The 14,461-nt window shown below is 41.2% G+C and overlaps 1 protein-coding gene and 1 long non-coding RNA gene across 3 annotated transcripts in view; both read right to left on the reverse strand.

The window, feature by feature from the left end:
• Positions 1-3,594: 3,594 nt before the first annotated feature.
• LOC139563948 (amyloid beta precursor like protein 1-like) overlaps positions 3,595-14,461 on the reverse strand; it is a 55,045-nt gene continuing 44,178 nt past the window's right edge. The window contains exons 10-17 of one of the 2 annotated variants that reach the window (XM_071383022.1): positions 14,069-14,197; positions 13,413-13,512; positions 9,622-9,789; positions 9,461-9,484; positions 9,276-9,340; positions 8,825-8,890; positions 8,521-8,664; positions 3,595-7,748 (exon numbers count right to left, since the gene is read on the reverse strand). In XM_071383022.1, coding sequence (XP_071239123.1) covers positions 7,650-7,748; positions 8,521-8,664; positions 8,825-8,890; positions 9,276-9,340; positions 9,461-9,484; positions 9,622-9,789; positions 13,413-13,512; positions 14,069-14,197 — 795 coding nt within the window. In that variant the 3' untranslated portion in view covers positions 3,595-7,649. Of the gene's footprint in view, positions 7,752-8,520; positions 8,665-8,824; positions 8,891-9,275; positions 9,341-9,460; positions 9,485-9,621; positions 9,790-13,412; positions 13,513-14,068; positions 14,198-14,461 lie in introns of both variants that reach the window. The other variant, XM_071383023.1, reaches the window with a different exon arrangement.
• LOC139563985 (uncharacterized) lies at positions 11,182-13,406 on the reverse strand. The gene is made up of 2 exons (XR_011672674.1): positions 12,415-13,406; positions 11,182-12,018 (listed from the first exon to the last, which is right to left on the reverse strand). It is a non-coding gene; the product is annotated as an uncharacterized lncRNA (long non-coding RNA).

Genomic DNA, 14,461 nt, shown 5'->3' on the forward strand with positions numbered 1-14,461 from the left:
CAAACAGAGGTGGACAGCAAATGGCGCTGAAAGTAATTCATTTCAACAATTGTCTTCATTTTAATTCGACTTTGCTAATAACAAGAAGGCTTGGTTTGACAGACGCAATTATGATATCCATAAATGTGTTGTTATAGCCAAATCCTCCAATACTGTCATCATGCACTCCTTAAATACCTCCGTGTCTGGGAAGGGCTTGGTGTGTTAGGTTAAAACCAGGGTTCAAATTGAGTGAGGGTATGCCATACCCTTTGTTAAAGAAAAGTACAAAAAGGATACCTATTGTTAGCTTTATATTTGGAAATAAATCAAAAAGTATCCAGGTAATATAAAGCGTCCTATAACAACGCTTAACACCATGCTGCCTTATGCTAGAAACAAGCTTTAAAATTCACACAGATATCTGCATATCTGGATGTATTGATTCCTCACTATGACATTCTGAAGCTGAGCTGCAGCCTTCAATATTGGAGGAGAGAAAAACATTGACTTTGCTATCCCTATTAATTGAGCTTTTCATTTTCTGAAAAGAGAAGATGTTTGTGTTTTGTCCTATATTTTTATTTAATTTTTAATCCCAGTCCCTGGAGGAGGCATTTTGCCTTTTGGTAGGCCGTCACTGTAAATAAGAATTTATTCTTAAACTGGCCTGCCTAGTTAAATAAAGGTTAAATAAATAAATACAAATAAATTAAACCCAGGCAGCTTTTAGGGAAGAACTTCTGTTGTTGGGTTAAGCAACGGAGGAGTAGCCAGCAGTTGAAGCTTAAGTTGTTCTGCGTCGGTCAAGCCTCTGTCTGGGTGGAAAGGTAACTTTTGAAAGTGCCATGCTTAGATTTATAAGGATGTCTAATATTAAATTATTTGCAAACAGCAACAGTTTGGTTGGGAACAAAACACTCTGGTTTGACAGTGGAGAAAGATGGTAAGAATGCCCATTTCTCTGTTCATTCTTCCCTGAAACTTCTATTTTCATTATCCACCTTTCTTTTGAGACTTTTTCAGAGGACATCTCTTGATTGCAAGACGTTTTTTCCCCAATAAATGCACAAAGAAATATAACTAATTTAATAGAGACATTGGTGATTTTATCAGTGTAACCAGAACAAACATATGAGAACATGTTATTGACATTGAACTGTTTATATAGCATACTAATCAGATGAAAATGAGCTGGCAATTTTAGTCTAATGAAACATATCAAAAAGGAAAATGATGTGGCGTTGGGAGCGTTGTAATTCTACCTCGTTTATTTGCTGAAAATGATTTTAGAATACAGAGACAGAAAAAGAAGGTCGGTGACATGGAGTATTTCAGAGGTGTTAATGTTGGGTAAAGAGAGATTTGCACATACATTTTTTTGCAAGTCAACGGCACAATTCCCTTTACCCAAAGACCCATTCAAGTGAATGTAGATTTATGTATTTTACAGGAAGTGAGCTATAATCATCAATGTCATGACAACATAATGAAAGAGCCCTAAGCTTTAATATATAAGATTCATTATGTTAAGATACCATAATCCAATTGGTAGCATATTACATTGTAAATTATACACCAAACATGCATTTCCTATGTTATAATGCGTGTTAACTGGTGATTTCTATCCTTTGGTGGGCAAATTTCACAATTTAATTGACTCAGCACATTTATAAATGGTGGCTTTGATCCCAGTTTTGAGGTTTAGGTTGCTTGATGTTTATAGCTAACTAGCAGCACACTCAAATATTGTTGTGCAAATCTCTCTTCACCCGCCATCAACACCAACAATCTCTGTAATCCTCCTCCATGTCATTGACCTTATGATTTTGTTTAGTGGGTGGGATATTTTCAAGCAATGATCTACTCCTCACCTGATTGGTTAACGACAGCAGTGTCAGCATTCAATTTGCATAAAGTAGAGCTGACCTTTTTCTATCGCTCTACTAGCAGGGTTCGTGCTGCGCATTGCTCAGCGTGCTCCCGTTGAAAATGGGGGGGACCTTCGTCTGGCGAATACGGAAGTTGTGGAAACCCTACGTGAGAAAGGGGGACACCAAAGATGTTAATTATAAAACTCTCTCATTGTTCTAACTGTGGGGACACCGTCTTCCAACTGATGGTGAAACTCAAGTCGCACTGAATTATTTCTGCCTCATGCACCAATTCATGTTGTTACTCCTATGACCAGAGAAAGTTAAATATTCCTTGATATTAAAAAAGACAAGCCGCTAACAATACCCACGCAAGCTTATCGGAAACACTCTCCCATACTCATTCATTGCAGCGGCACGTGCATTTTATGGCATATAAAAGTGTTAAACAAAGTCTTGACATTGCTGACTAACAACTTAAACATGAACTCATTCAAAAACAACAGCTCTTTGCTGTATTCGTTGACTTTCTCTCTTGTCATGGTTTTGAACGTTTTGAAATCTACCGGCATCAACTTTGCTGTGTGTTCGAGGCTTCTTTTTACAGTCTTTGGCTCGAAGTCAATCAAGGCGATTTGAGCTATCTGATTGGCCAGTGGTAAACTTGCAGGTGCACTTGACTTGCTCTCTGGGCCTGCCGGGAAGACGGAGTTCTACCCGCAGACACATTAAATTGTTAAAGCAAGGAACGCTTTGCCTTCCCGTCGCTAGGGCTGCTGAATTAAGTGTATTTAACGGGAACAACACAAAACGAATACAAAAAAATAGGAACGCTTTATTGTTTTTTTACAGACATTTTTGACGATCGAATAGCAATTCCTTGGAGATCGACCAGTAGATCGCGACCACTGACATAGCTAATGATTTATCAAATGTAGTTGAAAATACACACACAACAAAAGTCATAATTAAAGCCTAATAACGTTCCAACCAAATAACATGTGCTGAGCCTGCTGACACTATTAAAAACAGAAAATAATTCCACTCATTGAATTGGAACAAGTGAATTTGACTTAGTAGACAAGCAAAACCATTGGCTATGGTGTTTAAGACAGTATTGCTGCTGAGGGTTGTCATTTGGCCTAGAACAAACCATAAAACCATAACCATGTTGACTTCCTGCTCTTGCATATACCGAGTTAGTCTGTGATGTTTAAATACTGGAATGGAAATGTTGAGGTGAAAGAACAGGATGTCATTGTGCTTCATGTTCTATTGAATCTAAATAGGTGCTTGGTTGATGTGTGGTTGTGTTCAACTCCCTGTTCTGACATAAAAATGCATAAACACATTTGCAGAAAACTTGGTTTTATTCCCTTAACTCTGTTGGCTATGTTTTGTACAGATATGAAGGTGGGTTTCAATCTCAAGACCTCAAATCCCAAATATGGCAGCACACTGTTTATAGTGTTGCACACAGTATAGATACCTTCACCAATCTAGATCATACATTAGGCTACACCCAGCCACACAACATAAGCCATACTTTACAACACTCCACTTTCCTGTGGGTGGTGTGTTTATTAATGTGTTATTATAACCAGAGAATATCTCTCTGGATATAGCTGTGACAGAACACATGCGTCTCTCTTGGTGAACCCATGCTGGCTGATATTATAAAATCAAGACAACTATCCCATCCTGTAGTCAGAGGGGAAGTACAGTGATTCAAGAAACAGTGTTTCGTGGGTTATTTCTAATTTTATTACAGTTTTAAATAGCTTAATCAGATCTCCATTGCTCAGATTTCTTGCACATGAATTACACTCAACATAGCTCAGGGACAATTGGTTAAATTAGTCAGTTGTCTGACCTCTTCTAGAGCAAAGCATGTGTTTGGTCAAGTTCTGAATGGATTTGAAGATCAGCTCCCTCAGTGATGTCATCAGTATCATTCCAATCAGAGCATAGTCAAAATGGTGGGAGTTCACATTATTTACAGTCAGTATCTGTGTCTGACAAAGAGCAATCATTTGTTCACAGTTGTGCTTGGCGCCACACCATGGACAATTTAGTTATAGACTTACTGACAGAGTATGTTTACTGTATCTGAACTGTTAGACATCACTTAACCTCTTTAGGGTGCCTATAGGTATTCTTATACAAGCTATTACATTTTTCATACAGTGAGAAAACATGACCCTCAATCCAATTGATTATTACTTAGAAATAAAAATACATAATTACATCCAAAACACAGCATTGTAAAAGGCAATAATGCAGCAATTAAACTCTCCATATAATTGTTTACATTTTCATTGGCTGGGGAGGGGAGGAAGGCCAACATAGAAGTATCTTAATCAAGAGAGGACATACAAATGTGTGTTCAGTCACTACAGTATACACCATTCTACATCTGCTAAATGCTGGTAGGAAAACCTTGAGTCTTTGGGGAAACATAGGCAAGCTTATTCTCTTCTATAGTTTCAGTAGTATCGATACAAGTGTAACAGTATAACTTTAGACCGTTCCCTCGCCCCGACCGGGCGCGAACCAGGGACCCTCTGCACACATCAACAACAGTTACCCACGAAGCGTCGTTACCCATCGCTCCACAAAGGCAGCAGCCCTTGCAGAGCAAGGGGAACCACTACTTCAAGTCTCAGAGTAAGTGACGTCACCGACTGAAAGGCTGCTAGCGCGCACCACCACATAGCCAGCCATTTCACATCGGTTACATTCACCCACCTTTTGACCTCCTCCTTTTCCGCAGCAACCAGTGATCCGGGTCAACAGCATCAATGTAACAGTATAACTTTAGTCCGTTCCCTCGCCCCGACCCGGGCGCGAACCAGGGACCCTCTGCACACATCAACAACGGCCACCCACGAAGCATCGTTACCCATCGCTCCACAAAAGCCGCGGCCCTCGTGGAGCGATGGGTAACGACGCTTCGTGGGTGACTGTTGTTGATGTGTGCAGAGGGTCCCTGGTTAGCGACCGTGTTGGGGCGAGGGGGCGGTCTAAAGTTATACTGTTACATTGATGCTGTTGACCCGGATCACTGGTTGCTGCGGAAAAGGAGGAGGTCAAAAGGTGGGTGAATGTAACCGATGTGAAATGGCTGGCTATGTGGTGGTGCGCGCTAGCAGCCTTTCAGTCGGTGACGTCACTTACTCTGAGACTTGAAGTAGTGGTTCCCCTTGCTCTGCAAGGGCTGCTGCCTTTGTGGAGCGATGGGTAACGACGCTTCGTGGGTAACTGTTGTTGATGTGTGCAGAGGGTCCCTGGTTAGCGACCGCGTTGGGGCGAGGGGACGGTCTAAAGTTAAACTGTTACACAAGGTTCAACTGACTTAAACTGTGAAAGTACCACATTTTCATCCACTAAACAGAGCTGTACAAATTATACAAAGACTACCTCAGCTCTCTAATTATCTTGATGCAGTAACCACAACCTGTGATTCCTACAATCCAAAAGCAATACATGGAAAATTCAAATCTCTGAGGTCAAGTATTTGAACTCATCTTCCCCATATTCAAAGCAGTGTTTGAATAAAGAAACAGAACTGTTTGAGGGTGAAATCAGCCACATCTCCTCTGATGTGATCAATAAATTACTCCCTTGTGTCACCAGTGGTTTCATGGAGTACACAACCTAGCCATGAGTTATAAATAAATGATGAACCTCTAAGGATGTTTCAGGACTGGTGGTGTTTTAAAAAGTAAAATGTTCAGAATTCTGAGAGTAGTGAAAGATGATTGGTTTTGGTTAGGATCATCTGTAGTACAGTAGGCCAACAGTAGTTGCAGTTGACACTGTTGATTATGAAGAAACCTCCTACTGTGTATGTAACCATCCAACACAAAGAACTCTCTCTGGTACAAAAATCATGTAGTGGATAATAAATTAAATGTAAAACCCATCCAAGAGATCAACAATCAGCCATTGAAAAGGGGACAATCCCTTGTTATCTATATACAGTGAATGATATTGATCATACTAACTGTTACAGATGCATCAGTGAGATGCAACATCTCCCTAGTGGACTAACATTCAACTGGTTTATATACAGCGTCTATATGTTCATCCTGCCTGAAACCTGCTATGTCCCTAATAAAGATTACACTTGAATTTGAAGCAATAAACTGAAAATAACTCACTAAGGTGTGCTAGAGCAAATATTGTGGTCCCACCCAATCTGAGCAATAGTCCAGTCCTCGGCGTACCTCCCTTACGTGCAACTGTTACCCAATATCACCATGGTTTGCCAACATCACTATGTTCCATAATGCTGAAGTTCATTGCACCAAAACAATGATTGACATCTCACTGTTCTCATTCAAACCTGCAAATAGTGAAAAGAGACATTCAGTGTTAAACTACAGTGAGATAATGAGGAAGGTTTTGGACATGTAGCTTGTCTACTGATTACAGGTTAGTCCTTGGGGTTCTACTAGGGGAGTGATGCACTATCGAAGAGGAAATGGAGTCTCAACGTCTACCTAAAATACATTCAGTCAGAAGTTAATTGTGTCATCTTGTGCTGTTTTTTACAACAGTCCGTTTTCAATCAGCCATGTTAGGAAAATGTTCTCTCTCTCTGAACAGCACAAGGTATTCTTCTTTTTTGTTATTATTCCATTACACTGGTGCAAATTCACTCTAGAAATGTCTATTTTGAAGTCATGTTTTTTTCTAAAGATATTTACACTGTCCATTTTAATCTGTAACATTTCCATCTTATCAAAAGCAAAGAACAGGAACAACACAAAGACGGTAGCATCATACACCAAATCTGCATGCTTTCATTAAAATAATGGACTTCTCATCACTTTGTTACAATTTTTTTAGGTAGCAGTCATTCACTTAAATGGTACATTTGGTACATTAGTTCAATTATATAGTTCACATCACATGGAATAGGCTCTGGGTGCCGGTTATGTCAGATGCCACAGACTGAAGGATGAGGTTGGGCTGAATATCAAAAGACCACCAACCCATTTTACTATGGATTGATAATATATGTTGGTGTAAGTAATACCTAAGTAACAACTAAGTTAATCAAGCTTCAATACCTTACATTCCCAACCCAACCTCCTCATCTCTGCTTCATTCATTATAACTGTGCCTGGCTTTGAAAGAAGATGTCCTTCATTGACTCATGGATGTGGGGTTGGCTTGGTGGTCATCATGTCAGTCATTGTAGCTTTAGATAGAGAACTAGTTTGTGTGGAGTTTTAGATCAGCTATACTATATTGTTTGTTCACATTTTACACCATTTATCTGAACTGGAAAATAATGAATCAGAGCTGTAACACAATCCAATAAAGAATAAACAGATGACATACAGAACAAAGCAAAATGCAGTGTTCAACATTGAGTCAGTTTCTGACAAATATCAATCCATTTTATTAAGAATAAGGGGGTCAACTCAAGCCAATGGCATTCCTATCCAAGTAGACAGGAGTAAATCTCTCCAAAGGAGATGATTGTTACACTGTGGCATTAATGTCCACCCCTTTATTCTAGACCAGAAGAGTAAGAGGATGGGTCAGTTGGTAATACGTCTCTGTTACTGGTTTACATTCCAAAAACTGATGTGGGGACATGGTTAGTCAGAGGTTTGGGGTATATACCCCCTATTTGCTTGTCAAGTTACATTAAAGTGTTGGTCGTAATGATACGTCTTAATACATCATAGGGGGTGTGACTGGGACTGCCCCTAGGAGGGGAAGCAAGGAAAGGGAGCGCATCGTGTGATTGGGCATGACCGGGAGGCCACACCCACCGCCTCAGTTCATTTGCTCAAAGAATTTGTAGGTGGGGTTTTCGTAGCCGTGGTTCTGCATCTTGTTTAGTTGGCGCTCCTCTGGGGTCAGCATGGGGTCAACCTGCTGTGAGACACGGAGGGTCAAATGTCATACTGATACAGATACAGTACAATGCTACGGTATAAGGAAGTGCTATCAGCAGGAAGTAGGAGACACTATATTGTGCTATAAGCATAAAGTGCCTCTCCTACCTGCCGCTGCAGGGAGAGACACTTTGAATACCTGCCTACGACAAGCCAACTGACATTTACTCCTGAGGTGTTGCTCTGTTGCGCCTTCTATAGCCACCATGGTTATGATTTGAACCTGCTGGTCATCTATGAACAAAAACGATCTGGCCTTAATGGCCACATGTATCTCCACCCTGGACAGCCAGAAGAGGGCTGGCCACCCCTCAGAGCCTGATTTCGTTCTAGGTTTCTTCCTATAGTAGGTTTATGCTTTTTAGGGAGTATTTCCTAGCCTCTAGGCTTCTACATCTGCATAGCTTTCTCTCTGGGGTTTTAGGCTGGGCATCTGTAAAGCACTGTGACAACTGCTGATGTAAAAAAGGTTTTATAAAATACATTTGATTGATTGTGTTTAGTTTAGTTTTATTTTGCATACAGCTAAAAGCTGTACAAACAACTAATCAACAAATTGTGAGAATAATGGAACTGGAAGGGATGATGATCATGATGGATGATCAAGGAAGAAGGTTTATGGCATTGAGATCGGAGGAAGCCTTGGTCAGAGAAGTCAAAACAATATTTAAACCCACACTAATGTGCAATAAAGAGATCTACTGAAAGTATCAAAGTGTCCGGGTTCTGTTGGATTCCCTGCCTCCTACCTCCACGATCCCGTGGCTGATGGTGCCATACGGCTTCCTGCGCACCAGCAACAGACTAATCACCATCACCATGGCGATGGCCACGGCAACCACGAGCAACCCCACCATGGCCCCGCGGTTGAACGTCTCCAGGGCGTCTGGTTGCTAAGGACAGAAACAGAAGAGGGGAAGAGCGGGCACAAAGAGGGGAGGATGGAGAAATTAGAGGTTGATATCATCATGGGAATGACTTACAATACCACAAGAGAGGACTGGGTCCGCTCAGCCCAGCCCATCCAGACACTTATCTAGGTAGCAGACTCACCAGTTCATCTGTCTGGATCTCAGGAGACTTGTAGACCACGTGCTTGAGCTCCACAGAGGTGTTAATCTAGAGAGTGAGAGCAAGAGTGAGAGAAAGAGAGGGGGTTATTTAATAGGGCATTACAGAGGAAGTACAACAGAATTAAATAGAACACATTAACTACATATCTATGGGAGTTGACTTCCTGCTGTGGGAGGATGTTATAGTAAGTGAGTAAAAATGTAGCAGTTTATCACGTGGAGGCTGCAGTGCGACACAAGCTATTTTTCCATATACACACACGAGGGGTGAGATACAAAGTGGGTAGGGATGAGGGAGAGAAGGAGAGATGATTAACATAATATCTGTCAGTGTATCTCTTGGCTGTGCTGTAAACACAAGTGCAAGTAGGATGCCATGTCTGCAAAGTGACGTGTATGTTTGCAATAAAAAAAATAGAGATGTTTCTCACTTTCTCCTCATATTCATACGTGGGGCTTCTCTCAGATGTGGCATAGTCATACTCGTCTGTAGAGGCTGAGTGCAGAGGCAGAAAACACACAGATTCAGCCATGATCAACTTCAACTTTTTTTTTCTTTGAAAATGACATTTTGGCAGACAAATATCACACTTCATGTTCCTTCCCTTCAACTCACCTTTCTTAGTGTTGGGCTGTGGGTCTTGACAGGACAGAAACAAGAGAGAGAAAAAAAAAAGTTAACTACTGCTTGTATTCAAATAAATGAATTATTTCCTGAACTATTTGAAGAGGAAACATTTTGTGTGTATGCGTGCATTCATGAGTGTGTGTCCGTACCAATGCGGGGTGGGTAGGGCCTGTTCTGGAAGGCTCTCTCCTCCTCCTCCTCATCATCCTTCTCCTCCTCACTCTCAGCAGGAAGCAGCTCCTCGGTGGTGCGTGTCTCAGAGAAGGAAGTGGTCATGAGCTCACTGATGTCTCCTCGCTCCGCCTTCACCAGCTCCTCTACAGGGAGAGAGGGAGAAACAAGCAGGTTTTAAACACAGGAAAGGTGTTTAGAGAAATACAATAAACTAAAGTGCTACCCAGCTTGATATACAGTACAGTATAATGTATTTACGGTAAAACTGTTATTTACACCTTATATACACCAATCCTTTATTTTCTGAATGAGAGTTCCCTAGCCCTTTCACACGTACCATCACACGGGTGTGATCGTTCTACAGTGGTCCCTGAAGCGTACGATCACACCCGTGTGATTAGAACACTCATTTAGAACGCTCGTTTAGAACGGCCAGTTTCGAATGACGCAACAATCAGCGTTTGAGCTGGCCACACTTTTTTCAGAAACTATTTACACAAACACAGTCCTTACAAAGTTATTTACATTTAAGTCATTTAGCAGACGCTCTTATCCAGAGCGACTTACAAATTGGTGCATTCACCTTATGATATCCAGTGGAACAACCACTTTACAATAGTGCATCTAACTCTTTTAAGGGGGGGGGGGGGGTTTAGAAGGATTACTTTATCCTATCCTAGGTATTCCTTAAAGAGGTGGGGTTTCAGGTGTCTCCGGAAGGTGGTGATTGACTCCGCTGACCTGGCGTCGTGAGGGAGTTTGTTCCACCATTGGGGTGCCAGAGCAGCGAACAGTTTTGACTGGGCTGAGCTATGTCCAGAATGTGAGCAGTTTATTTTTGGATTCAATGTTCAGATATTCACAGAAGAATATATAGCATAACACAATCATCCTAACCGGAAAAATGTAGGCTACATTTGTCCTAGCGCTGAGGAAAGATTGACCCAACACAAGCAGTCATATTTTCTAACTCTCGGCTGACAAACTACAATATGAATTAGCTAATAGCAATTATTATGTATAATTAATCACATCACGGGTGAGCACACCATTGATCGAAATAATTAGGTAAAGCACTTTTTAGAAATCGAAAGTAATCCGACGGTTAGTTTCAGCGCGCAGCCATGCATTTTTTTTCCCTCACAGAAACCGAAGATAAGAGAAGACGAGATGAGTTTGGTCTGTTTATAGTATGCATGTTGAAGGGGTGTGTCGTCTACCGTCGTTCACATCCCACCATTCATTTCCGGAAGTCCTCAAAAAACGAGTGAACTCTTACTCACCTCATTTTGTTATAACATCTTTGGTCAAACAGACGATTACGTGAACCCAGAATGCATTGAACGTCAACAAACATGACTACACAGCTGGAATTAGCTTAGCTCATCATAATCAGTACAACCTTCAAAAAAGTATTTTACACACATAATATGTGCCCTTTACAATCTGTGCAAGAATCGGAATGCATGATTTGTCACCTAGATTTGAAAACATGTGAATAAAACCGTAAATACACAAATAATTGCCACACAAAACATTTTCTGATAGTGATTTATTGATACAAGTGGCGCGTGCCGGCAGTCAACCACGTACCCTCTCACTCTAAACCATTCAGTGTTGTTGTTTATGTATGTAGCTAGTGAGATGAGCTGAAGCATTAGCAATGTCTTTCAAAAGGAGACAACAAACAAATGTGGAAATTCTGGAGATTTTTTAAAATTCTGACAATGAGTCTGAGTATGAAAGTCAGGAATCAGATTCTGACAGTGACAGTGAGGAGCTGCCCCCCAACCTTGTAGCCATTGAGAACCCTGAATCTGAATTTCCCTTGTCCACTGACAAAGTCCCAGTTCCCTTTGAAGATGCTGGTGGTGATGGAGGCATACCAACAGTGGATGAAGTACAGGAGTTCTGTGGTAGCTGGAAGGTCACCAGTCATTTCACCCCTCCTGGCCCTGCTGTTTCACCCCTCCTGGCCCTGGTGTTTGCTTTGATGAGTCCCAGTCTGGAGTGCAACGCCCCTTGCCATTTCCAACTGAGGCAGAGTGCTTCAAGTTGTTTCTGACAGAGGAGCTGGTGGGAGACATAGTAGAGACCAATTGCTATGCCTTGGAGCTACAGGATAAGAGAGAGCCAGGAGTGGGGGACAACCACAATTAGTGAAATGTATACATTCCTGGTGACAGTAAAGACTGCTTTCTAGTTCTGCTGCTATGACTGCATTTCATCAACGCTACTACCATCCTAAATGACCCATTATACAAAATAAGAAATGTTAACAGCTGGCAGTAAAGTGGCATGACAAACGAGACGTCCATGTCCTCTCCACTGTCCATACAGCAACCATGTCAGCCACAGGGAAGGTGGACCACCTGACGGGAGAGAGAAACAAACCAGACAGAGAAACATGAAACCAGACTGCGTGCTTGACTATTACCTCAAAATGGGGGCAGTGGATGATAAACAGCTTTGTGGAATGCACTCAGAAAACGACCAAGTGGTATAAGATATTTTTCAATTTTTCCAGGGTAGCGTCAAAATACAACATGCCAATACTTCTGACGCATTTAGCATTGTTTTACAGAACTAATAGAATAATGTAACTAGCTACATAAGCACGATTGAATATAACACCATAAAAGGTGAGTAACGTTACCTCGCGTGTCCGCGGTTATAAGGAATATATACAAATATATTATGCTCCATTCACACAGTGAGCTATAGTAGAAACGGTATAACACGACACAATAACGTAATTAGGCACTTACTTTGATAGAAACGCAGTCTTGATTTGAAGATGGGTGTCTGGAGTGACGCCTCTAGCACTGAGACGCTGTGCCACTTGGGAGTCATAAGGCCAGGGTAGCTTCAAAATACAACACATGCTAATACTTCCCTGACGCAATTAGCATTGTTTTCCAGAGCTAATAGGAGAATGTAGCTAGCTACCTAAGCATTGAGTATAACACCATAAATGTTATGAAATGAGTAACGTTACATCGCGTGTCCGCGGTTATAAGGAATATACACAAAAACATGATGCTACAGTAGAAACGACATAACACGACATGCAGAAACTATTATAACGTAATAAGGAACTTTGATAGAAACGCACACATTTCCAAAGGTATTATTGGTAACGAAAACAACTTTGATTTCGATGCAGGCGACAGGTGGAATAATATGAACACGTGTATGCAGGACGGCAGATGAGTAAATGTCCTGCACAAACAATTGAGAAGTGTTTGGGGAATTTTGTCCGGGTCAGAAATGTCAAAAAAATTAATTGGTCCGCAAAAGTAAAAATGACTACTTTTATGTGAATGAATGAGGCGGAACACACCTCATTTCAAACTGTTATTAGAAAATAAAAAACTTGTTAGAAATAATTTAAAATTGACAAATAAAAACAGGCTGCGTGCTTTTGTTTGAGTGCAGCGCGGATGAAATGTACTGTTACATAACAAACACATTCTGGAATGGAGAGAACGTTCTAATATCACGTGCATAAAAAAACTCACGCTGGGGCGACCGTTAGAGATATTTGGAACTCACGCATGAAAGGGCTAGAGAAATTTCAAGATAATAATAACCTACTAATTAGATAATGTATATTTGGAACTTTGAATGTCTTACAAAGACATCATGATAAATGCTAGCTTATCTTTCTAAATGTCTTATGAATTAACTAAAACATGAATATTAGGACAGGGGCAGTAACCCCACATCCTGGTCTACATGGAGAGTAGAGAGGAGTGTAGCGTACGGATATCATCGTGCAGCTCCTCAGCCAAGGCAGGGACCTTGTAGAGTAATGCCAAGCTCTGGTTCATCCTCTCCTCAATCACATGGAGGTGGGTGTAGACCTGCAACCCCAAGAGATCAATGCTGGTTAGGTTCATTGCAAGACAAAGCCCCCACCGAGTCTGAAAGAGTCATGTGTTGGTTTAATGTAATGATATTTACAAGTGAAAATGAGTTTTGCTGTTAAGGATGATTATGACATCAGTTTTGATCATTTTGGTCATATAAATAAATGATATGTACCCATTGATTCTTGACAAATATAATTTATAAATGCCCCATGAGCTTAGTTCAACTGTGGTACCCCATTAGAGCCCAACCTATAAGCTTGTTTTACTCCAATAGCCTCAAAAACATCATTGATATCATGAATGGTCAGTCACAGTATCCATAGCTATGTCTATGAACTTGAGTGGTTACATTTCTCCAGCCCGATCCCTCAGCTTTTTACCGAAACAGGGGCGGGGATATACTTTTTTATTTATTGTTTCAACAACTGATTGCCCCTTTAAGAGTTATTTCATGAGCATACATTTTTCATGAAGCAGCATCACTGCTTAAGGAAGATGTACAGTATCTTTTCATCCTAGTATATTCCGGTATATTTTCATTTCACACCTGGAACTTCATCTGCTCAGCCTTCTGGGGGTCGACGGCCTCAATGTGCTGGTAGTGTCTCAGAGTGTGTCTGCGGTCCTTCTGCTCTGCTGCCATGTATCGCTTCAGAGCCTGCAGCACCCGCTCTGGCTGTTGAGAGAGGAGGGATATTATAGTCAGAGAATGGAAGGTGTGGAAGAAATGAACACACTACAGTCCACTCATACTCTCTGCCTAACAAATATACACTGAGTATACCAAACATAAGGAACACCTTCCTAATATTGAGTTGCACCCCTCCCTTTGCCCTCAGAACAGCCTCAATTCAGATCATGGACTCTACAAGGTGTCAGAAGCGTTCCACAGGGATGCTGCCCCATGTTGACTCCAATGCTTCCCACAGTTGTGTCAAGT

Source organism: Salvelinus alpinus, chromosome 35 (genome assembly GCF_045679555.1).
Source record: "Salvelinus alpinus chromosome 35, SLU_Salpinus.1, whole genome shotgun sequence".
Lineage (NCBI taxonomy): Eukaryota > Metazoa > Chordata > Actinopteri > Salmoniformes > Salmonidae > Salvelinus > Salvelinus alpinus.